The sequence below is a fragment of the Trachemys scripta genome, chromosome 1, assembly GCF_013100865.1.
Source record: "Trachemys scripta elegans isolate TJP31775 chromosome 1, CAS_Tse_1.0, whole genome shotgun sequence".
NCBI classification, from domain to species: Eukaryota; Metazoa; Chordata; order Testudines; family Emydidae; genus Trachemys; species Trachemys scripta.
In genome coordinates, this window is record NC_048298.1 from 341,599,311 (window position 1) to 341,625,488 (window position 26,178).

General features: G+C 44.8%; 2 protein-coding genes across 2 annotated transcripts in view; one reads left to right on the forward strand and one right to left on the reverse strand.

The window, feature by feature from the left end:
* The first annotated feature begins 288 nt into the window (after positions 1 to 288).
* On the forward strand, positions 289 to 1,221 carry LOC117873461 (olfactory receptor 52E2-like). Its single transcript, XM_034762878.1, has one exon. The coding sequence runs from the start codon at positions 289 to 291 to the stop codon at positions 1,219 to 1,221; it is 933 nt and encodes a 310-aa protein (XP_034618769.1).
* Positions 1,222 to 19,561: 18,340 nt separating this feature from the next.
* The window catches only part of LOC117886788 (olfactory receptor 52E4-like), a 40,007-nt gene continuing 33,390 nt past the window's right edge, over positions 19,562 to 26,178 (reverse strand). Inside the window, exon 2 of the mRNA XM_034788871.1 lies at positions 19,562 to 20,544. Coding sequence (XP_034644762.1) covers positions 19,562 to 20,544 — 983 coding nt within the window. The remainder of the gene's footprint in view (positions 20,545 to 26,178) is intronic.

Genomic DNA, 26,178 nt, shown 5'->3' on the forward strand with positions numbered 1-26,178 from the left:
ATTGACATACACATCACAGCTTATTGACATAGAAATTCATCTGCCATCATGCTGTCCATTCACTGGCTTGGTTAGCTCCCTCTGAAAACTTCTTTGGACTTGACTGTGATCTAAATATTCTGGTATCATTTGTAAATGTTGGCAACTCACTGCCCTTTCCATATTTTTAATAACTATAAATATTAACCATAGTATTTGTTATAAAGCATGTAACCGCCCACACTCTGCTTTTCTCCCTTCACAGACACCTTGACCATTTCTGAGCCCAACTGATGCATCAATCACCTCATGGCAGCTTTCAACTTCACCCCTTCTGACACTTCAACATTCATCCTAATGGGTATCCCTGGCCTGGAAGCTGCTCACATCTGGATTTCCATCCCTTTCTTTATGTTCTACATTATCAGCCTGTTGGGAAATTTCACAGTTGTGTTTGTTGTAGGCAAAGAGCAGAGCCTGCACAAGCCGATGTACCTTCTGATCTGCATGCTGGCGCTCACAGATATTGGCATGTCTACCTCCGTCGTGCCAAAGGCACTGTTTATATTTTGGTTCAATCTGAAAGGCATTACTGTGAATGGCTGCCTTGCCCAGGCATTCTTCCTGTATGCAATTGCTGTTATGCACTCAGCCATCCTCGTGACAATGGCCTTTGATCGCTACATCGCCATATGTAGCCCTCTGAGATACGCCACCATCCTCACCAACGCACGGATAGCTAAGCTGGGGCTAGTGGGTTTGACAAGAGCTGTTTTCTTCATTCTGCCCGAGCCCTTGTTCTTGAGCAGACTGCCATTCTGTGCGAACCAGATAATCCCCCACACGTACTGTGATCACATAGCTGTAGCAAAGATGTCATGTGGGGACATCACAATCAGCAGGGTGTATGGCTTGCTGATAGCAGTTATAGTCATTGGGTTCGACCTGACACTCATTGGCTTGTCCTACAGTCTGATCATCAGGGCTGTCCTCAGAATCTCCTCCAAGAAAGCCAACCTTAAAGCCCTCAAAACCTGCACAGCCCACATCTGTGTCATGCTGACATCATATACTCCCATCCTCTTCTCCATTCTGACACATCGGTTTGGTCAGGGCATCACTCCGCACACTCATATCATCTTGGCCAACCTCTGTTTCATCGTACCACCCATGATCAACCCTATCATTTATGGGGTCAAAACCAAAGAGCTTCGTGACAAAGTGGGCAAATGCAGAAGGTGATCACTGGGGGGCCACTGACTTTAAACCTGCATGACAAGAGGAGAAAGGATATCTCATCATCAGTCAAGGATGCTTTTCTTCATTTTGGCTGAGCCCAACATTGTGAGAGTTTACAGTCTGAGAACTTCCTCACACCTATGGTCTTTTCACTCCACGATTGAGCACTGTTCTCTCTGTTGCTGAGTTTCTTCTCTCTGACCATCACCTGTTTCCTATCAGCATCACCCATCCTTCCCCACTCCCACACATCCTGTTACTCAGCCTTTCTGTGACTTCCAGAACACCAAAAGACACTGCAGCTTTCTGACACAAAGTGGCTCTCCAATAGTCCCTGTGTGAACAGGGTTCTGGATATAGTTCGGACAAACAGAAGCTATGCTTTTAGATTGCCAAAGTCAAATAAAGAAACTACAAGGCTGAACTTCTTTATCATATGTGCAGTGATCCGGTGAACAAAATGTACCTGATCTTTCTATGTCCAATCCTTCAGGAAGCCTGGAAGATAAATCAAATGTTTCATTTGGAAAGTGCTAATAACAGGAAAGCTGCTGCAGGAATTGAGGACATTCTATGAGAACTTGTTTTTGACAGTTATGAAACTGTGTGTTTTTGCTATGATATCGTCTTTGAGTCAAATAACATAGAATCATAGAAGATTAGGTTTGGAAAAGACCTCAGAAGGCCATCTACTGCAACCCCCTGCTCAAAGCAAGACCAACCCCAACTAAATCATTCCCAACTCGTACCCAACTAAATCAAAATGTACCGCCTTGCACAGATGATTTTGGAGTTGCTTTTCAGATGGAATTTTTACAATACACACTAGCCATTTCTGTGATCAAAGACATAAAAAATAGGTGTTGAGATTTCATGTTCGAGTTTGTGAAACAGGACAACCAAGTTGAGCAGTTAGGGGATGGATCACTTCAGGGGTGGCCATATGTTTGAGATATTCAACCCCAGTCGCTCATTCCCAGCTTTTGGCAAACAGAATCTAGTGACACCATCCCTGCTCATCCTGGCTAATAACTATTGATGGGCCTATCCTCCATGAATTTATTTAGTTCTTTTTTGAATCTTGTTGAAGTCTTGGCCTTCATAACATCCCCTGGCAAGGAGTTCCATGGGTTGATTGTGTGTTCTGTGAAGAAAGATCCTTTTATTTGTTTTAAACCTATTAAGGATCATCTTCAATGATCTAAAAATCGAAAAAGAGTCCTACAAAAAGTGGAAAATAGGTCAAATTATAAAGGATGAATATAAACAAATAATACAAGCATGTAGCAACAAAATTAGAAAGGCCAAGGCACAAAACAAAATCAAACTAAATAGGGACATAAAGGGCAACAAGAAACATTCTACAAATACATTGGAAGCAAGAGGAAGATCAAGGACAGGGTAGGCCCGTTACTCAATGTGGGGTGGGGGGAATAACAACAGAAAATGTGGAAGTGGCAGAGGTGCTTAATGATTTCTTTGTTTCAGTTTTCACCAAGAAGGTTGTGGTGAATGCCAGTGAAAATGAGTTGTCATCAGAAGCTAAAATAGGGAAATAACAAGTTAAAAATTACTTAGACAAGATAGATGTCTTCAAGACACCAGCGCCTGATTAAATGTATCCTAAAATACTCAAGAAGCTCACTGAGGCAATATCTGAGCCATTAACGATTATCTTTGAAAAGTCATGAAAGACGGGAAATATTCCAGAAGACTGGAAAACGGCAAATATAGCACCAATCTATAAAGGGGGAAATAAGGACAACCTGGGGTATAACAGATGAGTCAGCTTAACATATGTACCCAGAAAGATAATGGAGCAAATAATTAAGCAATCCATTGGCAAACATAAGGTGATAAGTAACAATCAGTATGGATTTGTGAAAAACAATTCATGTGTAACAAGGCGGTGTTGTGCCCCGCCGCCTCAGAGAGGGATGAGCCCCTCTGGACACCAGAGTGGGCAGAGCTAGAGAGCTCTGAACCCACCCCTCAGAGGGTCAGGCTCAGGACAGGAAGTATAAAAGCCCAACCCCAGAGCTCACTCATGGAATAGCCGCCAGAGAGGCCAGATGCTTCTGGCCTAGCTCCCGGTTGGGAGACTCCGGCGGATCCAAGGACTGGCCTGACCTGTCAACAGCTGATGCTAACCAGAGCCTGGAGGAGCTGTCCAGCCTGCCCCTTGCCAGTTACCCGAAGGAGTTGCCAAGCCTGCCCCTCGCCAGTCACCCTGAGGACCCCATGGTGCTTGACTCCCCCAGAGGACACTGTCCAGACCCAGGTACCTCCAGAGGGGTCTTCTCCTGCTTCTAGGACCCTGGGCTGGGATGCAGTGGAGTGGGAGGGCCTGCGTCCCCCCTGCCATCCCCTCACGGGTGGCCGTCTCCTCCTCTCCCAGGCCCTTCTGAGCCAAGAGCCTGGGCTTGCTATTTACCTGCCTCTGCTCAGCCCCTGCCTGAGGGCCTGAGCCGTTGACTCATTGCCGCCCTCCCCTGAACCAAGGCCTGCTGGGCCTGTTAACTGTATAAACTGCTGCTCAGCCACAGCCTAAGGCCTGAGGCATTGACTCATTACCGCCCTGCCCTGACCCAGGGCTATGCCAGACTGTTGCTCTGCCCTTGCTGGGGGGCCTGTGCCATTGACTCATTGGTACCCGCTGACCACCAGCCGGACATGAACAACCTCTATTGCTGCCACGGCGAGACACTCCCATGGCCAGACTGATTCCCTGCCAGCAACTGTGAGGACATAACGAGGTGGTGTGGTTCCCCTGTGCCGTTGACCTGGAGAGGAACAAGCCTCAGCCAAACCCCTCTACATCATGTCAAACCAACCTGGTAGCTTTTTTTTTTTGACAGGGTAACAAGCCTTTTGGATAGGGGGACGTGGAAGACGTGGTATATCTTGTCTTTAGTAAAGCTTTTGATATTGGCTTGCATGATCTTCTCATCAAAAACCTAGGGAAATGCAACAGTGTTGCCAACTTTCTACTGGCAAAAAACTGAGCACCCTAGCCCTTCCCTTCCCTGAGGCCCTGTCCACTACATTCCTCCTCCCTCGGTGGCTCATTGTCCCCCACCCTCACTCATTTTCACTGGGCTGGTGCAGGAGGTTGAGGTATAGGAGAGGGTGAGGGCTCTCAATGGTGGTGTGGGCAACAGGGTGGTGCCAGGAATGAGGCGTTCCGGGTGTGGGAGGGGGCTCCAGGCGGGGGCAGACTCTGGGGTGGGGCTGGAGATGAGGGATTCAGAGTGTGGGAGTGGGCTGGGGGTTGAGGCAGGCGGTTGGGGTGCAGGAGGGGGTGAGAGCCCTGGGGTAGGGTGGAGTGTGAGGGGTTGAGGGTGTGGGAGGGGGCTCTGGGCTGAGGCAAAGAATTGGGGTGTGGGAGAGGGTGAATGCTCTGGGTTGGAGGTGCAGGTTCTGGGGCGCAGGGGTCAGGGTGCAGAGGGGGTAAAGTCTCTGGGTGTGGGCTTTGGGATGGTACCGCGATGAGGAGTTTGAGGTGCAGGAGGGAGCTCCAGATTGGGGCATGGGCTTACCTGCTTGTCCTGCCTCTGTGCTGTGCCCTAGGCTGGAAGCAGCCAGCAGATCCGGCTCCTGGGGGGAGGTTTCACCTGCTGCTCTCACCTGCAAGCACTGCCCCCCTCCCCCAGGTCTCATTGGCTGGTTCCCAGCCAATTGGAGTGCGGAGCCAGTGCTCAGGTCGGGGGCAACATGCGGAGCCCCATGGCCTACATGGGTAGAAGCTGGAACTGCTGGCCGCTTCTGGGGCACAGCGGGGGGCGAGGCTGGAACAGGTGGGGAGTAGCTTGCCTTGACTCCACAGCACCACTGAACAGACGTTTAACGGCCTGGTCAGCGGTGCTGATTGCAGCTACCAGGGTCCCTTTTCAACTGGGTGTTCCGGTCAAAAATTGGACACCTGGTCACCCTAAAATGCAACCCTAGATGGAGCTACTATAAAGTGGGTGCATAACTGGTTGGAAAACCATTCCCAGAGAGTAGTTATCAGTGGTTAACAGTCATGCTGGAAGGGCATAACGAGTGGGGTCCCGCAGGGATCAGTTACAGGTCTGGCTCTGTTCAATATCTTCATCAATGCTTTAGATAGTGGCATACTGAGTACACTTACAAAGGTTGCGGATGATACCAAGCTGGGAGGTTGCAAGTGCTTTGGAAGATGGGATTAAAATTCAAACTGATCTGGACAAATTACTTCAAACCATTTCTCTAAACAGAATGAAATTCAATAAGGACACTTGCAAAGTACTCCATTTAGGAAGGAACAATCAGTTGCATACATACAAAATGGGAAATGACTGCCTAGGAAGGAGTACTGTGGAAAGGGATCTGGGGGGGTCATAGTGGACCACAAGTTAAATATGAATCAACAATGTAACACTGTTTCAAAAAAAGCGAACATCATTCTGGGATGTATTAGCAGGAGTGTTGAAAGCAAGACATGAGAAATAATTCTTCCGCTCTGCTCCACACTTATCAGGCCTCAACTGGAATATTGTGTCCAGTTCTGGGTGCTACCTTTCAGGAAAGATGTGGAGAAATTGGAGAAAGTCCAGAGAACAGTAACAAAAATGTTTAAAGGTCTAGAAAACATGGCCTATGAGGGAAGTTTGAAAGAATTGGTTTTGTTTAGTCTGGAAAAGAGAAGACAGAGAGGAGACATGATAACCATTTTCAAGTACCTAAAAGGTTGTTACAAGGAAGAGGGAGAAAAATTGTTCTCCTTAACCTCTGAGGATAGGAAAAGAAGCAATGGTCTTAAATTGCCACAAGGGAGGTTTAGGTTGGACATTAGGAAAAATGTCCTAACTGTCAGGGTGCTTAGACACTGGAATAAATTACCTAGGGAGGTTGTGGAATCTCTATCATTGGAGGTTTTCAAGAGCAGGTTAGACAAACACCTGTCAGGAACAGTCTAGATAATACTTAGTCCTGTGATGAGAGCAGGGGATTGGACTAGATGACCTCTCGAGGGTCCTTCATGGCCTATAGTTCTACGGGTGTATGCAGGGTCACATAACCCCTCAGTTTTCTGCAAGGGTTTGGCTACTGTCCCCTTCTATCTCCCTGCGTGGTACTTGCAGGGTTTGCCTACAGATTGCCTCTCCCCAACCCGCAGCACTTGCTGGAGAGAGGGACTGAAAGGGGACCAACTAACAGCACATGCACAAAATAGCTGGGAGCTGCAGGGAGGGGCTGCAGTAAACAGGCTTCTAAATATGTGGCAGGGTGTTAAGAGCTACTTTTCAGAGTAGCAGCCGTGTTAGTCTGTATCCGCAAAAAGAACAGGAGTACTTGTGGCACCTTAGAGACTAACAAATTTATTAGAGCATATGCATATGCATCCGAAGAAGTGGGCTGTAGTCCACGAAAGCTTATGCTCTAATAAATTTGTTAGTCTCTAAGGTGCCACAAGTACTCCTGTTCTTTCTAAGAGCTACTTTGTTTCTATTAGCTGTGAAGGGTATCCAAAACCTCTATGGATGCTTTTCTCCGACATGGAAAATGGTGAACATGCTGAGGGGCCTAGCAAAGTTGAGGTTCATCTGTTTCTCTCCCAGAATGTCCTGAAAGTCTTCAATGATACTGTTCTCTGTTTGGCTTCATTCTCAGACTGTTCATAAGACATATACTTCATATACTGCCACACTCTCATTTTCCGAAGGATTTGTCATTCTTCTGTTGCTGATGTTTAAAAGTTAAAAATGCATTAACTAAAATGCTGCCTCTCATTGCTCAATATCTCCTGAAAGACTTCATGAAATTTTACAGTGTGTTGGTCCAATATTTGAAGAAATGGTTCATTTTTTCGACAACTGGCTGCTTGTTCAGTCGCCAGTGCTTGAACATCAAAGTTAATAGGGAATTCTAATAGGGATTTGTCTGTGGCCATGACAGCTGTAAATCTACAGAAAACAGTGGATCTTCATCAGCTTTAGGATGAGTACTGTATCATCAAAGTCATCAACTCCGAGATGGGGCCTGGCAAATACTCAATTGGGGAACTCTGGTCTGAAGTACTGAGAAACAAGCACAGTAGCACTGAGTTACTGAACACGACAAAGCTGGTTCATTATGTGCTTAGTGTGCCAGTCCGCAATGCATACACAGAGTGTGTGATTTTCAATCATAAAAGGTGCATGCACTAATGTCCGGAATCGAAGGAGCATAGATTTGGTGCATTGTGCAGCCCTTGTCAAAATGAATTTCCGGATGAGTTGCAAGGACTTCTACAGCTTTGTGATTGATCAGAAGCAAGTCTTGACTATGGCGAAGTCATCAAAGAAGAAGGAGACTGCTGGCACGTCCGACATGTATGCAAATTGTGAAGTTGATTTATTGACAGAATAAAAAAAAACGCTCCCTTTACCTGTGTTATTTGTTTGGTGTACAAACAAATCTGTAGGTTTAAATATGGATTACGGCTCAGCATTAATTACCATTTTATCTGAGTTTTAATGTGTAATTATGCCTTGGTGCGTTATCAAATGAAAATGAGATAATAAGGATAATAAGATCAAACCGTTTTTAATAAATACTATGGATTAATTATAAATGTATCTCTACAATATATTGTGTTAGCAGCGTTATATATTATATTGTAATTCTTGATGATATGGATATTGCATTCCCTGGACATCAGGAGGGCGCTTGCCTTCTTCATCGACAACGCCAAGCCATTTTGTAAGTCAACGCAATTGTTCATTGAAGTGGTAGACAGGATGAGAGGTCACCCAGGGTCTGTGCAGAGGATTTCATCCTGGATCATGGCCTACATCTTTAACTGCTATGACCTAGCAAAGGTGCCTCCACCGGCAACCATGACTGCCCACTCGACTAGGGCTCAGGCTTCATCAGCAGCCTTCCTTGCCCAGGTGCCAATTCAGGATATCTGGAGGGCCGCTACCTGGTTGTCTATCCACACGTTTACGTTTCATTGTGCGCTCACCCAGCAAGTCCAAGACAATGCTGGCTTTGGCAGAGCAGTGTTGCAAGCTGCATGACCATGAACTCCGAGCCTGCCACAGTGATACTGCTTGTGTGTCGCCTAGAATGGAATCGACATAAGCAAGCACTCGAATAAAACGGTTACCTACCTTACATAACTGTTGTTCTTCGAGACGTGTTGCTAACCCTGTGATTCTATGACTTTTTTGAGAGGCTGGCCACCAAGGTACAGACCCCATCTATAAGCCCATGGGACGATTCAGTCCAACCCCCAAACAATTGTAAGCTCTCTGCACTCCCTGATCCCCATGGTGGCTATCCAGTGTGAGGCCACTGCTGGAGTCTCCTCCCTGAGGGTACGCATTTGGCGCTGCTGCAATCAATGCAGTGGTATCAATTTTGCAGGCCTGATGAAGACATGCTCAATCAATGGGAGAGAGTGCTTCTGTCAATTTCTGTATTCCACTTCCCCAGGAAGCATAAGGTACGTCATAGCATGGTGTAGCTTCGCAGTAATTGTGACATGCTCTGAGGAGAGATCTGCATTGTGTTTATTGTGGCATTTACTTTCTGGATTTTACACCTGTCACATTAAAATGTGGTGCAACAGTAATCTAAACTAAAGGTGTGACGGGTTGGATCACAGAAACCCCCTTGGGACTGCCAACTGATGTGCTGAGACTACCTCTGAGCCCGTTTTCCCTGGCAGCTTGGGACTCCAGAACCTTGCATAGTTTGAGCCAGACACGCTAGCCTGCTACAAACATAGACCCCAGTCTGAACAACGTCCCCCAAAAGCTGCAGGCTTAACTNTATGGGGTCAAAATCAAAGAGCTTCGTGACAAAGTGGGCAAATACATGTGCAGAATGTGATCACTGGGGGCCACTGACTTTAAAACTGTGTGACAAGAGGGCGAAAGGATATCTCCTTGTTGATCACGGGTGCTCTCTCCTAGTTTGGCTGAAGACACCATTGTGGAAGTTCACAGTGAGAAATTCCTCACACCTAATGTCTTAGCAAGGGAGAGAGGAGTGCTTGGTGATGGAGTGATGAGTTCCCTCTCTCTGAGCATCTCCTCATCTTTCAGCATCACTCTTCTAACCCGCTGTCACTCGGCCTTTCCGTGAGTTCCAGACTACCAGAAGATACTGCAGCTCTCTGAAGCAAGGTGGCTTTTCTGTGTCAACAGGGTCCTTGTCCGTTTGACTCGATGAAGCCACATTTTCTGATAGTCAAAGAAAAGTAAAGCAATTACAGTACTTCGGTTCTTTATCATATGTACAGTGAGCCGGTGAGCTGGGAATTGGTCCTGCTTTGAGCATGGGGTTGGACTAGATGACCTCTTGAGGTCCCTTCCAACTCTGATATTCTATGATTCTATGATTTTCCTTAAAGAATCCTGGAGGGAAAACCAAATGTTTTTGTTGGAACGTGCTAATACAGGAAAGCTGCTGCAGGGATTGAGGACATTCCACTAGAGCTTATTAGTGAGAGTTGTGAAACTGTTTTTGAGAAATGGACTGTGTTTCCCTGGATTTGTTGGGGGGGAGGTGTACACCAAAGCTAACTGCAGCCATATGAGAGAGTACTTTCTGTCACTAAGGAATTAATAAAATAGAACACCACATGGTGTAGGGTTAATTGGAAAGCAGGTTTTTAGATGCAAGGTCAAAATCTAGCTGGCAGGTTCTGGTAATCAGAATGGGAGGAGTGGACAGAGATGTAAATAAGTGAGAAGGAAAAAAGGTAAATGGATGGAAACCTTGAGTCTAGATGCCTCTGATATTAGATGTTTATTGAAAGTGAGGCAATAATGACCCCTACTGAATATCACTTTTCCTATGTGTGTTGTACAATGTGTAAAAGATTAGCTAATACAGTGTACTTTGGAGCAGTTCTCTGAAACTATCTTGAGAGACATTTTTCCTAACACCATTTCTCTCCAGCTGGTGAACAACTGGTCTCTGTGAACTTGCTGTTCATTACCATTCTAGATGTTGGACATAAGTAGCAGGTTTAGAGCATCCCAGATATTTTCCTATGTGTTGATAGTCTATAGGTTTGTTTGTCAGCCTGAGATAGAATTTTGGGTTTGACTTTTTGATACTCTCAGAGTCATTGTTCATTCTCCTTCACACATGTTAATGTAAGATATGTGTGTCGCATTTCCAACAACTAGATGGGGCTTTTAGTACAATGAAAAAAGATAAGGGTAGAGCTAAAGTGCTAGAGGGTATGGGGGGAGTATAATATATGAGCATACACTGGAAGGCTGCTGGCTCTTCTCTCGAGGCAAGGTCAAACACTAAAAGGCCAAGTAAATGCCTCTTCCTGGCCATAGCACAACCTGATTCCTCAACCTTTCCCACGGAATACAAAAGACGTGGAACGAAGACCCTAGATTCATGACTTTCCAAAATGGAACATGACCATAAGTTGCTGAGGGTGAGCATTGGAGGTATATTTGAGGCTGCTAAGAAGGAGAAAATGGAAGTGGGAAGGGGGAATGGGGACACAGGGCAAGGCTCTGTGGCGTCAGAGCTAGGAATGGAACAGTGGGAAACAAGGCTCTGTGGTATACATGCTAGCTGGAAACTAACCCCAACATCACATTGTATGCACTTCAGACTTCTGGTCTTCTGCTTTCTGTTTGAACTAGGGGTGGTGGTGAAGGGAAAGTCCTCTACCATGTGTGCTTAAATCTAATAAATTGCAGTGTTAGCTATTCTGTCTGATCAAGGATTAAATGCAAGTAAGCATGCTGTTGTCTGTGTTCCTACTGATTTATTCCTGATATCACACGGAGTGAAATAGTTAAGTTGCCCCCTCTGGGGGTTCTGAAAAACCTGGGTAACAGTCTGCTGTGTTAAACTATGACATCGCCTTAGAATCAAATAACTTACTGCTTTGCGCACCTGATGTTACCATTGCTATTGTCAAAGACGTCAAAAGTAGGTGTCGAGATTGTTAGAGATGGATAGAAGGAGCAGGAGGACCCAGAGATGGATGAGTAAACGGACTCCTTTATTGCAGTAGTTGTTCCCCTCAATCCAACCCGTCGAGTAAGCAACGGGGTTAACTACATTACACACTTTTATTTAAGTTAATATGCAAATATACAGATTTACTACAATATCCCTAACATCCTTATTTAGTAATATGAACACCCATATGATAAATATTAATAACTATATTCTGAATATAATTACACCCACCCCTGTTTAAGCATTATTCATATTGTGCAGGCACAGTTACCATACTTATAGTTACAAATTCCCTTAATCAGCAGCCTGTGGGTGGGGGGCGGCATGATGTCATGACCCTGTACACTTTTATGTAGCTGGGAAGAAAAAGGGAGAGAAGAGCTAACATTTAGAGGAGCACATTCTTTATGCAGAAAAAGGAGGAGAGGAATAGCAAACTCTTATTAAGCACAAGGAATGGGGCCCTGCCTATACCTTCCTCCCCTGTTTTCATGGTAGCGAATAGCCAGCTCACTATTTAACCCTTACATATTCCCCCACGCTCTTCAAAGAAGGGCCCAGGCGTCCCTCCTTCCTGCACACTAGCCAGAGGGGCATTCATGCAGGAGGCCCTGGTTCCAGTTAGCCTGATACCTTGGTCCACCGGTCATGCTATGGAGAGAGAGGGAAGGAGGATCACAAAAGGGGTAAGCTGCTGAATTTACAAGTATGGCTTTCAGGGAGAGGCTAAGGAAGCACATAACGTTAAGCACCCCAGGAATACGATTAGTAATACAATTAATATGAATAACACCTCTACAACATGAGAAATACGACCAAGAAGTGAATGAGTGTCCATCAGGCCTGTCTGAAGGGCACAGGCTACATCAGTCCAAGTACAATCAGTAGGCAGTTCAGTAGCCAGTTGGAATGCTTCATTCCTTGGAGGGCTTGGACTTCCAAAACTTATGTTCAGTGATACTTGGCCTGGAGCTGCCTTAGCAACGGTGTTAAAAGGTCCCAGTTTATCCAGGTGGGTTCCAGTACGACCTTAGTCCAGTTAATTGCCAGCATTGGGCGTCCAGTTATGTTAAGCTGTCGCACGCTAGTATGTGGATTTGATAAGTGACATTTCCCAGCTGCAAGGAGAAGTTTCCTGGTCCAAACCCTACCCACTCCACACACTTCCCACCCTCCAGAACCTGGCCATTGAGCACAGCTGATCCCTCCCAGCAAATTTTATTTTCCTGTTCCACGCAATGCTGAGGGGGGGTACCAGTTCTATACACTGTAGGGGTGGCAGTTCGTGACCACCCCTCTCATGTGTTTCCCACCCATGCTAAGCAAGAAGACAAACACTACAGACAAACAATACCAAAAACAGAAAATACAAAATGCAATTTTTTGTTGCAACAGTCGATTTATGATATTCTGGATTATTCTTTTGCTGGTGCCAGCTTGCTTCTGGAGTGTCTGAAAAACAAAAGATACATTTTCCCATCCCCCTGGTGGGGACAGATTATTTCTTAAAAAAAATTGTAAAAGAGGATAGTATTAATTATTATTATTATTATTATTAATTGCAAGCAAAACAGAACTACTTTTGTGCTGTTTTTATTTTGTTTTATAATTAGGCTAGTGAATTACCCCACTGGTCATTTATGAAATTTATGAGGTGGTGTACCTCAGTTTCCCCTCTTGTACAACAGACCAGGTTTACAATGGTTTCTCTGCTGTGTCAAGCTTTGAATTTATTTTCAGGTGATAGCTGAGACAGCTTCAGATTTTAGTACTGTGCACACACAAACGCACACACACAGTACTTAGGGTTAAGCTGTACTCCTTATTTTTAGGCTTGACTTGTTTTTTTTTCCTTCCCATGTGGAGGATTATAATTTGAGCTTTTGGGTTTTAGGTAGTTTGTTGCTGACGAGATATGGTCAATATTTGCAGCTTGTTTGTGTTGCTACTTATGGGCAGCTCTCTTCTTAACCCATTAGCTAGGTAATTTGCATTTACACAGATGCATGCTTCCTGGCTTGCTTTTGGATCCAAAGCTATCAGCAGCTTAGAGACTTTGTTTTAAAAGGGACACATTTCACTTGTGTACTGTGGACTGTGCACAGTGGATACTCAGAGTTACAAACACCAGACTTACAAACTGACCAGTCAACTACACACCCCATTTGGAACCGGAAGTATGCAACCAGGCAGCAGCAGAGAAAAGTAAGAAAGAAAGAAAGAAAGACTATATAGTCCTACTAAACAATAAAGGAAAACAAAAAATAAAGGGAAAGCAGAATTTTTCTTGTGCATAGTAATGTTGCAAAGCTGTATTGAGTCAATGTTCCGTTGTAAATTTTCAAAAGAACCATAAAGTTTTGTTCCGAGTTATGAACATTTCAGAGTTACAAACAACCTCCATTCCCAAGGTGTTCATAACTCTGAGGTTCTACTGGATATCAAATGTTGCAGAGCTGCTGGTGTATATTCATGTTGCTACAGCAGTAGAATTAAAAGAGGAATTTCTGCTTTGCTGTCCACTACCAACATGAGCCACTGGTGAAGAACTTCCTAAACTATTAAATTATTTTTTCCAAGACACGGGCCTGGGCTGGGGACATTGTTTTGGAATTTGCAGCAATGGGGAGCACAGTCTATGATAGGACGGCATAGCAGGCCTGTGACAAGGATACAAGAAGTAGCTCCCTCAGCAATCTGGAATCATTGTGTGATCCACTGACAGGCATTGGCTCCTAAGAAGATGGCAGAGGAGCTCAGCAATGTTCTTTCAGTTGCTGTAAATATTATAAACTTTATAAAGTGCCTGGTTAATTTAAGGGCTTTGATCCAAAAAGGTGAGGGCGAACTTCACACAGTGGTTGTTACATGCAGAAGTTTGTGGGCTGTCCAGGGACAAGATGCTGAGAAGACAATGTGAACTGCACAAGGATGTCCATATTTTTTCTTGCCGATACTATGAATATGGCAGCCAGATATGCCAACAATGCTATCCCATGAGTGTCACGGAAATTCTGTACAAGTGGAGAACGACTGAATTTTCTGCATTTGTCTGTAGTAGAAAGAGAGAGCCTGAAGCAGAGGCCTGGTGCAAGGCCTGAGACCTGAACCAAAGTCAGCAAAGGTTATGTTTTGAGCAACATCCAGGGCCTGTCAAAAGCAGATGCTTGCCTGCAAATCAGTGTCTCGTACATGAACTTGGCACCGGTATTGCTAGCATTGCCAGAATACACTGCTGAGGGTCTACATTGGGGTGTTCTTGTGCTAACTTACGTTAATGTGCTAACATATTCAGAGAATGGGTTATCTAGGGAGGTGGTGGAATCTCCATCCTTAGAGGTTATTAAGGCCTGGCTTGACAAAGCCATGGCTGGGATGATTTAGTTGGTGTTGGTCCTGCATTGAGCAGGGGGTTGGACTAGATGACCTCCTGAGGTTTCTTCCAACCCTCATATTCTATATTCTACGAGAAGACAGGATACTGGGCTAGATGGACCCTTGGTGGGACTCAGTATGGCCATTCTGACGTTCTTATGTAGAACAGCCTCTCCCCTAGCTTTCCCCACCTTCTGAAATAATAATAAAAAAAATGTCTCCAATACATTCAAAGAACTTGTTGGATAATCTGTGCCCTGCTATGTTATTTTCCTAACAGATGTCAGAGTAGATGAAGTTCCCCATAACTATGCAGTCCTGTGCTTTTGATGATTTTGTTAGTCGTTTTAAAAAAGCCTCATCCATCTCTTCTTCCTGGTTAAGTGATCGGCAGTAGATCCCTACCATGACATCAATCTTGATTATATACCTTTTATCCTTAGGAGATGGACTGAAGTTGAGATGGAGATACCCAGAGACTTCCAACAAGTCTAAGTATATACATTTTTTTATTACATAAGGCAACACCTCCATCCTATTTTTCATTCCTGTCTTTCCTGAGCAAGCTGTACCTTGCTATACCCATATTCCAGCCATGCATATTATCCCATCAAGTCTCTGCGATGCCAACTGTCTCAGTGGTTCTCAAACTTTTTTACTGGTTTCCCATTTCAGATAGCAAGCATCTAGGCAACCCCCCGCTTCTAAATTAGAACACTTTTAATTATATTTAAGACCATTAAAATGCTGGAGGTGAAGCGGGATTTGTATGGAGGCCGACAGCTCGTGACCCCCATGTAAGAACCTCGTGACCTCCTGTGGGGACCCGACACCCAGTTTGAGAACCCCTGAATTATGTAATAGCTTTTTATTTACTAGCATTTCTAGTTCTTCCTGCTTATTCCCCATACTTCTCACATTAGTACACAGACATGTAAGATACTGACTTATTTCTCCCCGTAATTCTGTCTTGTCCCTCCCTTATCCCTGTTATAACAGCCCATGTTCTGCCAAGATTCTGACCCTTCTGCCAGTTCTCCATTTTTTTTTGACTTACCACGTATCACCAATCTGCAGGGGAGGGATGGGAGCAGGCTGCAGCCCCCTCGGTTAGTATGGGGTTTTCAAGGCTGAACCCCATTCTGGCATTTTGAGTGCAGAAGGTGTGGGCCTGCAAGGACTCTAATACAAGCCTGGAGTGGCAAGTATTAATTTTTAAACTCCCAAGGTCACAGCTTTTCTCTGACCATGGATTGGTAGATGCTGCCACCACCCAAATGCAGAACCCCTTTTTGAGAGCCCAGGAAGGCGCACTTGGGAATTCCTTCCTGTGGAGTACCTTCAAGCCCTTTCACCCCCGCCCCGGGGAAGAGCTGAGAAAAGAAAAGAAAAAAGAAAGCAGCAGTTGCCACTAGCTAACTAAAAAACATGTGCACAAACCTCTTAAGACACAGAAATTCAATCACGTTCTTAAAAAAGTTAAATTTTATTAAAAAAGAAGAAAGAAAATACATCTGGAAACTCAGGTGGTTGCTAGATTTTAAAAGAGTAACTGCAGGAATTAAGCACCAAGAATAGCTTTCTTGCAGTCCAGCTTAAAGGTTACCAAGCAAACCAAAAACACCTCGGTTTAGTACAGAGTAATCCACAAGTCATAAAGAAATAAAAAGAGATAAACCTAATCACGTCTTCCTAGACATTTCCTGATCTACTTACATATCTGGAGTTTTAAATGGGTAGTTTCTGGGTATGATACTGATGATTTTTCATACTTAACCTCAAGCTTCTTACAGTATAGCTGCTGCCGGTTTCTCTGCAGCCAAGAGAACAACAACAACCAGACAAAGGGGGAGTTTTTTTCACAATTTTAAAAAGTTCTAGCCTTCCCATTGGCTTTTTTGTCCAGGTGCCAACTCACTTCTTTTTACCTACGCATAGCAGTGAGACTTTTTAATCCTTTACAGGTAAAGCAATTAGGGTACAGCTGCTAAGGAGGATTTTATAACTAACTGAATGGTTGGGTGATCATAAAAGGGAACTGCCCCGCCCCTCATATATCACAGGTGCTAACCTGTGTGGAGCCAGGTATGTGCTCCCCTACCTGCAATCAGTGCCGGGGGGAAAGAGCAAGCTCTTCCATGGACAAGTGTGGAGCTTTTAGGGTAGAATAGTGCAGGCCCACCCCCACTGCAACCTAGATAGCATGGAGGCTCCAAGCACTCAGCTAGGACATATAGACCCACTGGAATGTGCACCCCTCATCCTTCCCCCCACCAACCTCAGCCACCCATCCCAGAAAACTAGCCCAGCCCCACTCCAGGCATGGCTCTAACACCGGGGGCCTTCTGTCCTGGGAGAGTGGGGAGCCCTGTGCACCCCTGCTCCCACTGGAGGAGTTACGTGGGTGAGTGTCTGCCTGGTCAAGCTGCAGTTGGTTTCACTCTCTCCAGCACTGTCTCTCTCTTGTCTGCCTGCCTGCCTCTGTAAGCCCATCTGGCTCTTGGTTGGCAGATCAGATCAGGTGGGAGGTATCAAACTGCGGCCCCTTTAGTACGTTACCCTGGGTCGTCACCCGGACTGCTCATGACACACACTGAGTATGACCCGCAGTCTCGCTGTGATCACTTAGGACAGGGGGTTAGGGTGCCCACACTTTGGGGCTCTCTTTCTGCACCAGCACTTCCCTGACCTGCAGATCACTTCATGACATTCAAACCACATACAATTTATTAAACAGCAATAGTAAGAAAAATAAGGAACAAATGGAAAAAAGTTCAGGGAAACAAGGAACCCGCTCTATGGGCAAGGGAAACAACAAAAACACCCATCTCTGGGATGTAAGAAAAGTTCTCAGTCTGTTCCTCACACATCCCAGGCCTCCCTCCCATCCCTGGATGCACTGTGCTGATACCATGGGGAAAACACTTGCTCTGGAGGTGGCCACAGGCCCTAAGGCTCTAGGTGGCAGGCACATTCTCCCATTGAGTTCACATCTGCCTCTCTGAGTCCAGCCTTCAGAGCCCTCCGGTCTAGCAATGTCTTCCTGTGCTGCGTCCTCTGCCCATGGTCCCACCTTGCTGTCCCCAGCCACTCATCACGCTCGGCTGCTGTGTTACGTGTGCCCGGGCCGGCACCCGCTATCCTGGCTCTGGCCCCGCAGCTCCCTGCTGTAGCTCTGTCCTGATTCCCCAGAGGTGTAGCTGCTCTGTGCTGCCCCAGCTCCTGGCTCTGGTCTGCCTCAGCCCCCACCTCTGCCTCAGTTCTGCTGTTCTGCCTCTCGCACATCTCTGGGCTCGTGGTTGCCAGATTTCTACTGCATTAATGGCCCAGAGTCACTTAAAAATTAACGCTAAAGAAGCCCGATCTATTTGTTGAAACAAAGTTTTTTATTTTTATTATTAACACATTGGTCTATGCATCAAGTAGCAAAGGATTTTTTTTCTTAGATAGATAGTACAGATCTGATTAAAAAAAAAAAGCTACAAGCCCCAGCAGGAGTTCACTCACATTAGCAACAAAGTGAGATGAAAATCAAATTAACATTCAAATCCCCAGTACTGGTACTTGTATTCCGATGGAGGGTTGGCAGATGTTTGAAACAAAAAATGGTGAATGACATTGTTAAAAATAATGCAGATGTAGCCCAAAACGTATGTAGTGGAAAAACATCAATAACAGTACCATATTATTTATTTCTAATGCATTGAAGCATCGTAGCCAAAGTCCATATTTTGAGTTGAATTAATTTGTTTCTGTTAGCCTCTAAAAGGTAACATTACATCTTTGTGGTCTTCGTCAAAAGAAGAATATTTCTGCAGCTGGTTATACATCAGTAGTGACAAGTGCAATCATTTCTTTTGTTGATGTAAACTCTTTACAACAGATTTTGTATCATTGCATATACACCCTAACATTAAGAATGGTTTTTATAGTTCCTCTTGCATCTTGTTGTGCACTTTTGTTTTGATCCAGTTCATCTGAGAAAACAATCGTTCTGCTTCAGCATTGCTAAAAGGTAGTGACAGTAATGAAAGAGCAAACAAGCTAAGTTCACTAAAGTCTTTCTCCTCGGTGGCACCCATGTATTCGAGAACTTCAACCCAAAACGGCTAAACTTGGTTGTCCTTTTTCACAAACTCCAACATGAAATCTCAACACCTATTTTTTATGTCTTTGACCACAGAAATGGCTAGTGTGTATTGTAAATATTCCATCTTAAAAGCAACTCAAAAACCATCTGTGCAAGGCGGTACATTTTGATTTAGTTGGGTATGATTTGGGAATGATTTAGTTGGGGTTAGTCTTGCTTTGAGCAGGGGGTTGTAGTAGATGGACTTCTGAGATCTCTTAGAATCATAGAAGATTAGGGTTGGAAGTTATTTGACTCAAAGACAATATCGTAGTTTAACACAGCAGTCCCGTTCTCAAAAACACAGTTTCAAAACTCTTAACTACAAACTCCAGTAGAATGCCCTCAACTGCTGCAAGAGATTCTTGTATTAGCACTTCCCAAATGAAACATTTGCTTTATCATCCAGGCTTCCTGAAGGATTGGATATAGAAAAAATAGGTACATTTCGTGCACGTATGATAAAGAAATTCAGCCTTGTAATTTCTTTCTTTGACTCAGGCTATCTGAAAACATAGCTTCTGTTTTTCTGACACAAGGTAGCTTTTCCTTTAGTCCCCGTATGAACAGGGTTCTGGATCAGTTCGGACAGTTTCAGTATCTTTTAGTGTTCTTGAAGTCATGGAAAGGCCGAGTAGCAGGGTGTGTGGGGTGGGGGCTGATGGGTGATACCCAAAGAAATCAGGTGATGGTCAGAGAGAGGGAACTCAGCAATGGACAAAACTGCTTGGTCATAGAGTTGTAAGACCTTAGGTGTGAGGAAGTTCTCACACTGTACTCCCACAATGTTGAGCTCAGCCAAACTAGAACAGATTAAACCTGCATGACAAGAGGAGGAAGGATATCTCATCATCAGTCAAGGATAAAGTCAGTGGCACCCAGTGATCACGTTCTGCAGCTGTATTTGCCCACTTTGTCACGAAGCTCTTTGGTTTTGACCCCGTAAATGATAGGGTTGAGCACTGGGGGGATGAAGAAATAGATGTTGGCCAAGATGATGTGAACATGGTGTGCAATGCCCTGACCAAACTGCTGTGTCAGAGTGGAGAAGAGGGAGGGAGTATAAGACACCACCATCACACAGATGTGGGCAGTGCAGGTGTTGAGGGCTTTCAGGTGGGTTTTCTTGGAGGAGATTCTGAGAATGGCCCTGATGATCAGACCATAGGATAAGGCAATGAGTGTCAGGTCAAACCCGATGAATACAAATGCTGTCACTGAGCTATATGTCCTGTTGACTGTGATGTCCCCACATGACATCTTTGCCAGAGTCATATGCGTGCAGTACGTGTGGGGGATAATGCGGTTGGCACAGAATGGCTGGCTGCTCAAGAACAGAGGCTCGGGCAGAATGAAGAGAACAGCTCTTGTCAAACCCACAAGTCCTAGCATAGCTACTCGTGCATTGGTGAGGATGGTGGTGTATCGCAGAGGGTTACATATGGCAATGTAGCGATCAAAGGCCATTGTCACAAGAACGGCTGAGTGCATAACAGCAATCGCGTGAAGGAAGAACATCTGGGTGAGACAGCCATCCAAAGTAATTCCTTTCAAATTGAACCAAAATATAAGCAGTGCCTTCGGCACTACAGAGGAAGACATGCCAATGTCTGTGACTGCCAGCATGCAGAGCAGCAGGTACATCGGCTTGTGCAGGGTCTGCTCTTTGCCTACAACAAAGAGAACTGTGAAATTTCCCAACAGGCTGATAATGTAGAACATAAAGAAAGGGATGGACATCCAGACGTGAGCAGCTTCCAGGCCAGGGATGCCGGCTAGGATGAACATTGAAGAGTCAGAGGGGGTGATGTTGAAAGCTGCCATGAGGTGTTTGATGCATTGATTGGGCTCAGAAAAGGTAAAGGAGCCTGTGAAAGGAGAAAAGCAGAGTGAGGGGGGTTACATGCTGTATAACAAATTGTTAATAACTATAAAATATTTCTCATACTATCTAAAAAGGAGGTGAGCAGTGAGTTGCCAATATTTACAGATGGCACCAGAATATTTAGATCATAGTCCAGTCCAGAGAAGGCCTCAGACGGCACTAACCAAGCCAGGTGAATGGGTAATATGATGGCAGATGTACTTCTATGTCAATAACTGCAATGTGTATTCCCATTGGAGGGAAGAAGCTTGAACTCATCAAATCCAGGAGGAGGGGGATGGGGAATCCTACAGAAATACAATGCCATGAGATCAGTCAGTCAATATTTCACCCTCCTTTGGACTCCTCTGTGTAGTACTGTGCACCCTTCTCACCCAGGATATTGCAGAACTAGAGGGGTTCAGGGAAGGGCAACAAGAATGATCAAGGGCTTGGGGAAATGCTCATACAGAGAGAGGATGAAAAGACTGGGATTGTTACCTTACAACGGAGATGAATAAGAGGGGACATGAGAAAAGTCTATAAATTACTGACTAGTAGAGAGTACATTGAGAATGTATTTCCCCTGTCTCATAATACAATATCAAGAGAACATTCAATTAAACTAAAATGTGGCAAATTCAAAACACGTAAAATGTGAAATTAGACCGAGAAACTCATTTCTACACGAGGTTGCATTTATGATGAGACTATCCAGTTACAATAATTTCAGCTAAATAAATATTTTGGAAAGCCTATATGGTCACATGATTCAAGGCACAAGCCAATCTCTAGCTGTTAGGAATTAGGTGACCCCCTCAGGCTGGTCAGGTCGTCTCCCCCATCCACCTGCTACTCAGTTTCTTACACCTCCTTCTGCAGCACCTGGGGCTGTCCTGTCAGAGGGAGGACACTGGATTAGATGGACCATAAGTCTGATCGATGATGCAATTCCTACATTGTTTCCATGGGGAAAATTTGGCTAATTTCCAGACATCCTGCTAGGCTTTGACTTTGGGCTCAACAAAATGGACATGACGGCCACACGGGTCTTGGTATTTAAGGGTACATGCCTCAGATCTATCCCGTCCATAGGACAGGTGGGGTCTGTCACCCCGGGCCCCACACTTTGGGTGGCCCTGCTCCTCCACCCTGCCCCCACTTCAGGGGGATGCATTGGGGTCAGGGCGGCATGGGGCTGGGCAGCAGTGCTACCGGCCTGGCCTGGTGAACCCCAGCTTCTTCGCCCCACCCCCACTTTAGGGGGACGGGTGGGGCCAGGGCAGTGCAGGGCCCGGTGATGGCAGCAGCACTACTGGCCCGGTCGTGCTCTGGCCCACCGGCTCCTGGCATCGTTCAGGGAAGGAGAGCAAGCAGGGGCTTAGAGGCAAGGGTGGAACATGGGCAGAGCAAGGACGAGAAGAGATGGGGGGCTTGGGGGAATGGGTGGAGTGGGGTCGGGGCCTGAGGTGGAGTGGGGGAGTGTCCCGGGCTCCACAACCCCCCTAGGAACTACCCTGACAGGCCTGCACCTTTGTTACTTCTTTTTTTTCTTTTGGTGAGACACTTTCATGCAGGCACCCATCTTTGTCTGAGACATCAGTGTGTCACTCTATACCTCAGGGGAGCACTCTGTAACCCCCATATTCCTCATTTATATATAATTGTGATATTGTATATAAAACATGCCATGTGAGATATCAGGGGAAAGGTTCTGATCTGCTGAAAGTCATTGTTCTAGCTAAATATGTATATCGTTAGTGCAACTGACGTTATGAGATCATGTTATCATCTAAATCATGCTTTAAGTTGGGAATCAGCAGCTCCCCAGAGACAACAGCAAGGAAACATTTCCAAAGCCTGGGCAGGCGTCAAACAACCATCAACAGCCATTGTCCAGCAAGGGCGTTACACTGCAATGACTCACCTGAACAAGTCCACACCAGGAGAATTGCTCAACCTTGGCTTATGCAATGCCCACCTGATATGCTGGACTTGTGTCCTCCAAGCACATGAACTAAGGGTATGAAACAGAACACAGGGGCCCCATGCTTGGCATTCAATCTTCTGAGCATCCTTGTTGCTTGCACCATAGGTGGGGGAGAAGACTGAAGACTCCAACAGAGGAGTCTGGGCAATGTTTCAAGGGTGAAAACACTATACTATGAACTGCAATATCTAGTGAGGTGAGCAAAAAGTGCTTACTCTAGATGTTGTCCAGTCTCATAGGGTTGAGAGTTTAGACTGCGTGCTTATATATATATATATTTTTTTTTTTGGTAATTCACTCTTTTCCTATTGCTTATAATCACTTAAAATTTATCTTTTGTAGTCAATAAACTTGTTTTACTGTTTATCTTTACCAGTGAAATTTCCTGAAGTGTTTGGTAAATCTGTTCAACTTTGCAAAGGCTGGTGTATATCCACTTTCCACTGATGGTGTGGTGAAACAATTAATAAATGTGCACTACTCATCTTGATCAGTGCAAGACGGTATATTACTGAGGTACTGTGCTGGGGGGATGTGATGGGTTGGATTATAGAAACCCCCCTTGGGGCTACCAACTGATGTGCCAAGACTACTTCTGTTCCTGCTTTCCTGCCCTGGCAGCTTGGGATTTCACTGCCTTGCCTGGTTTGAGCCAGACCCACTAGCCTGCTGGAAGCCCAGACCCAGGTCTGAACCACATCCCCTAACAGCTGCAGGCTTAATTGAAAGCAGCTTAAGAAGTGTTCCTGTCTAACACTCAGATGTCCAACTCCCAGTGGGGTCCAAACCCCAAATAAATCCATTTTACCCTATATAAAGCTTATATAGGGTAAACTCATAAATTGTTCACCCTCTATAATACTGATAGAGAGATATGCACAGCTGTTTGCCCCCCCTCCCCGATATTAATACATACTCTGGATTAATTAATAAGTAACAAGTGATTTTATTAAATACAGAAAGTAGGATTTAAGTGGTTCCAAGTAATAGACTTGCGTCTTCTATTTTATTTTGCTTGGTAATTCACTTTGTTCTGTCTGCTATGTCCAATACAGTAAGAAAACTGAATACAGATAAAATCTCACCCTCAGAAGTGTTCCAGTAAACTTCTTTTTACAGACTAGTCTCCTTCTAGTCTGGGTCCAGCGATCACTCACACCCCCTGTAGTTACTGTCCTTTGTTCCAATTTCTTTCAGGTATCCTTTGAGGTGGAGAGGCTCTCTCTTGAGCCAGTTGAAGACAAAATGTAGGGGGTCTCAGAGGGGTTTAAACAGACTTTCTCTTGTGGATGGATAACCCCCCACCCCCTCGTGTATAATTCCAGCTACAAGATGAACAGGAGTACTTGTGGCACCTAAGGTGCCACAAGTACTCCTGTTCTTTTTGTGGATACAGACTAACATGGCTGCTACTCTGAAAGCTACAAGATGGAGTTTTGGAGTCACATGGGCAAGTCACATGTCCATGCATGACTCAGAACTTACAGGTAGCAGCCATGGTTCACATGCAACCTTGAACAGCCTCATGTAGACTTCTTATGTGGATTTGAGCCTTCCAAGATCCATTGTCTGTTAAGTGCTTCTTAAGATGCAAATTCCTTTCTAAAGAAGCTGACCAAATGCCTTACTATGCGCATTTAAAATCAAACAAGTAGACAGCCAATATTCATAACTTCGAATACAACAATGACACATGCATACAAATAGGATGAATAGATTCAGTAGATCATAACCTTCACAGAGATATGTTACATGGTATATGTAGCATAAAACATATTCCAGTTGTGTCATATATACATTCATAAGCATATTTCCATAAAGTCTTATGGGGTGCAACGTCACAGGGGATTTGGCTAGAACCTTTCCCTGTGTGATTCATAAGTGGCTCTGGGAGCATTCATACAATCTAGCTAGGTGTGGAGTTCCACATTTGTTTGCTAGTGAAGAGCAGGAAACCCCTCCAGGTGCTGTTATCACAAATCACAAAGCATTGTGAGAGACGGCCCAGGCTGGAGACTTAAGGGGGCCCATTGATCCCACAGTCCCAGGCTACACCCCGGGGATCCCATCACAATACATTAATTGTTAACTGACAAGTGTAAGCAGCGACACGTGTCAGCAACTCAGCTGCTTACCCTTCTCATGAATGAATATTGGTCAAATTTGCAGATGGCACAAAAATGGGGTGATCGTAAATAATGAAGACGACATATCACTGATTGGTTGGTCACTCTGGATTGGTTGGCAACCTGAGTCAAAGGAAACAATATGTGTTAAGCATTGCCAACTTTCAAGCTGTATACAAGTACCCCAACTTTCACAATAAGCCAAAAATCAAAGCTAATTCCATTTCAAAACAAGGCCAGAAGAAGCCAATCCCTAAAAGAACTACAACACTCGGTGACTAGGCCCCCGGCATGCAGTTGGGATCATGGTGGGCTGCTGTACACTTCTGAATCCCCCCCCCCCCCTTACCCCTGCTTCCCCCTCCTTATCTTTCTAAAACCCAGGTAACAATATAAAATGAATGGCAACAAAGAATATAAAGGTTTGGGGGGGGGGGAATTAGTTACACGGTAACTATTAATTGGGTGAATAAATTCCCTGATAGTATCAGTCACACTTTGGGGTCAGTAATGCTACATCCTAAGTAAGGCACATGTTATTCAAAACAATCTTGTTCAGTGCCTGGCGATCAATATTAAATCCTGACACAGCAAAGCTACGGGTGCATCACAGAGCAATACAACCAATGGAACAGAGAAGCTAGTCATTCCTGTTTCCTGCCCACTAAAATTTACCGAAGAGAGACGACCAGCAGTATGGGTAACCTCTGACCTGACTGGACAGTCCTGTGCAGTAACTCATTACATTTATAAATAAAGACATTTGTATGTAAAGGCCTCATTTGTAATGTCATTACTGCAAATTTCTGTTTTACTTCTCATACACACAGCACTGTGGAACATCCCAGTATTTCAGAACACTCAACCTACTTCCAAGAATAATACAGGTGGTAACTGTAATTGCCCTAATAGGAATTTGCCACAAGGGCCAAACTGCACCACTGAAACTGGAAAAGGATTGTTATGCCTGGATATAAAGTGCTGTCGTATATACACATACTTTCTATGCATACATACCCATATGTAACATACCAATATATACACCATATCTACATTATTCATACATATTAATTATCTAAAATTGCTCCCAAAGCTCAATCATAAACCTGCATTTCAAAGTCATGGTCCTGAGCCTAACATTCCCAGGTCTAGTATAAGGGACTAAAAACAAATTGCACATTCCCTCATACGACCGATGGACAGATTTTATTTTCCAGTCTATGGGACAAATGGGGCATAAATGTGTGGATGGGAAAGTAAGGTGGCCACATAACAGTGTTTAGCCCAGTGGGCCATCTTCAGTGCATGCATTATGCTTTTCTGGGACGATGGGGGAACATCCTCCCCATAAAAAGACAAAAAGTGGGGGAATGTAGTAGGAAAAGAGCCTGAGACAGAAACCCTTGTATCAGAGGCCTGGTATGAAGCTTGAGTCCTGAGCTAAAGTAGACAAAGCTTTACTTACATAAAGGAAAGACAAATTGTGAGGAAGAGGTAGGACCTGCTCAGGGAATTTGACAAG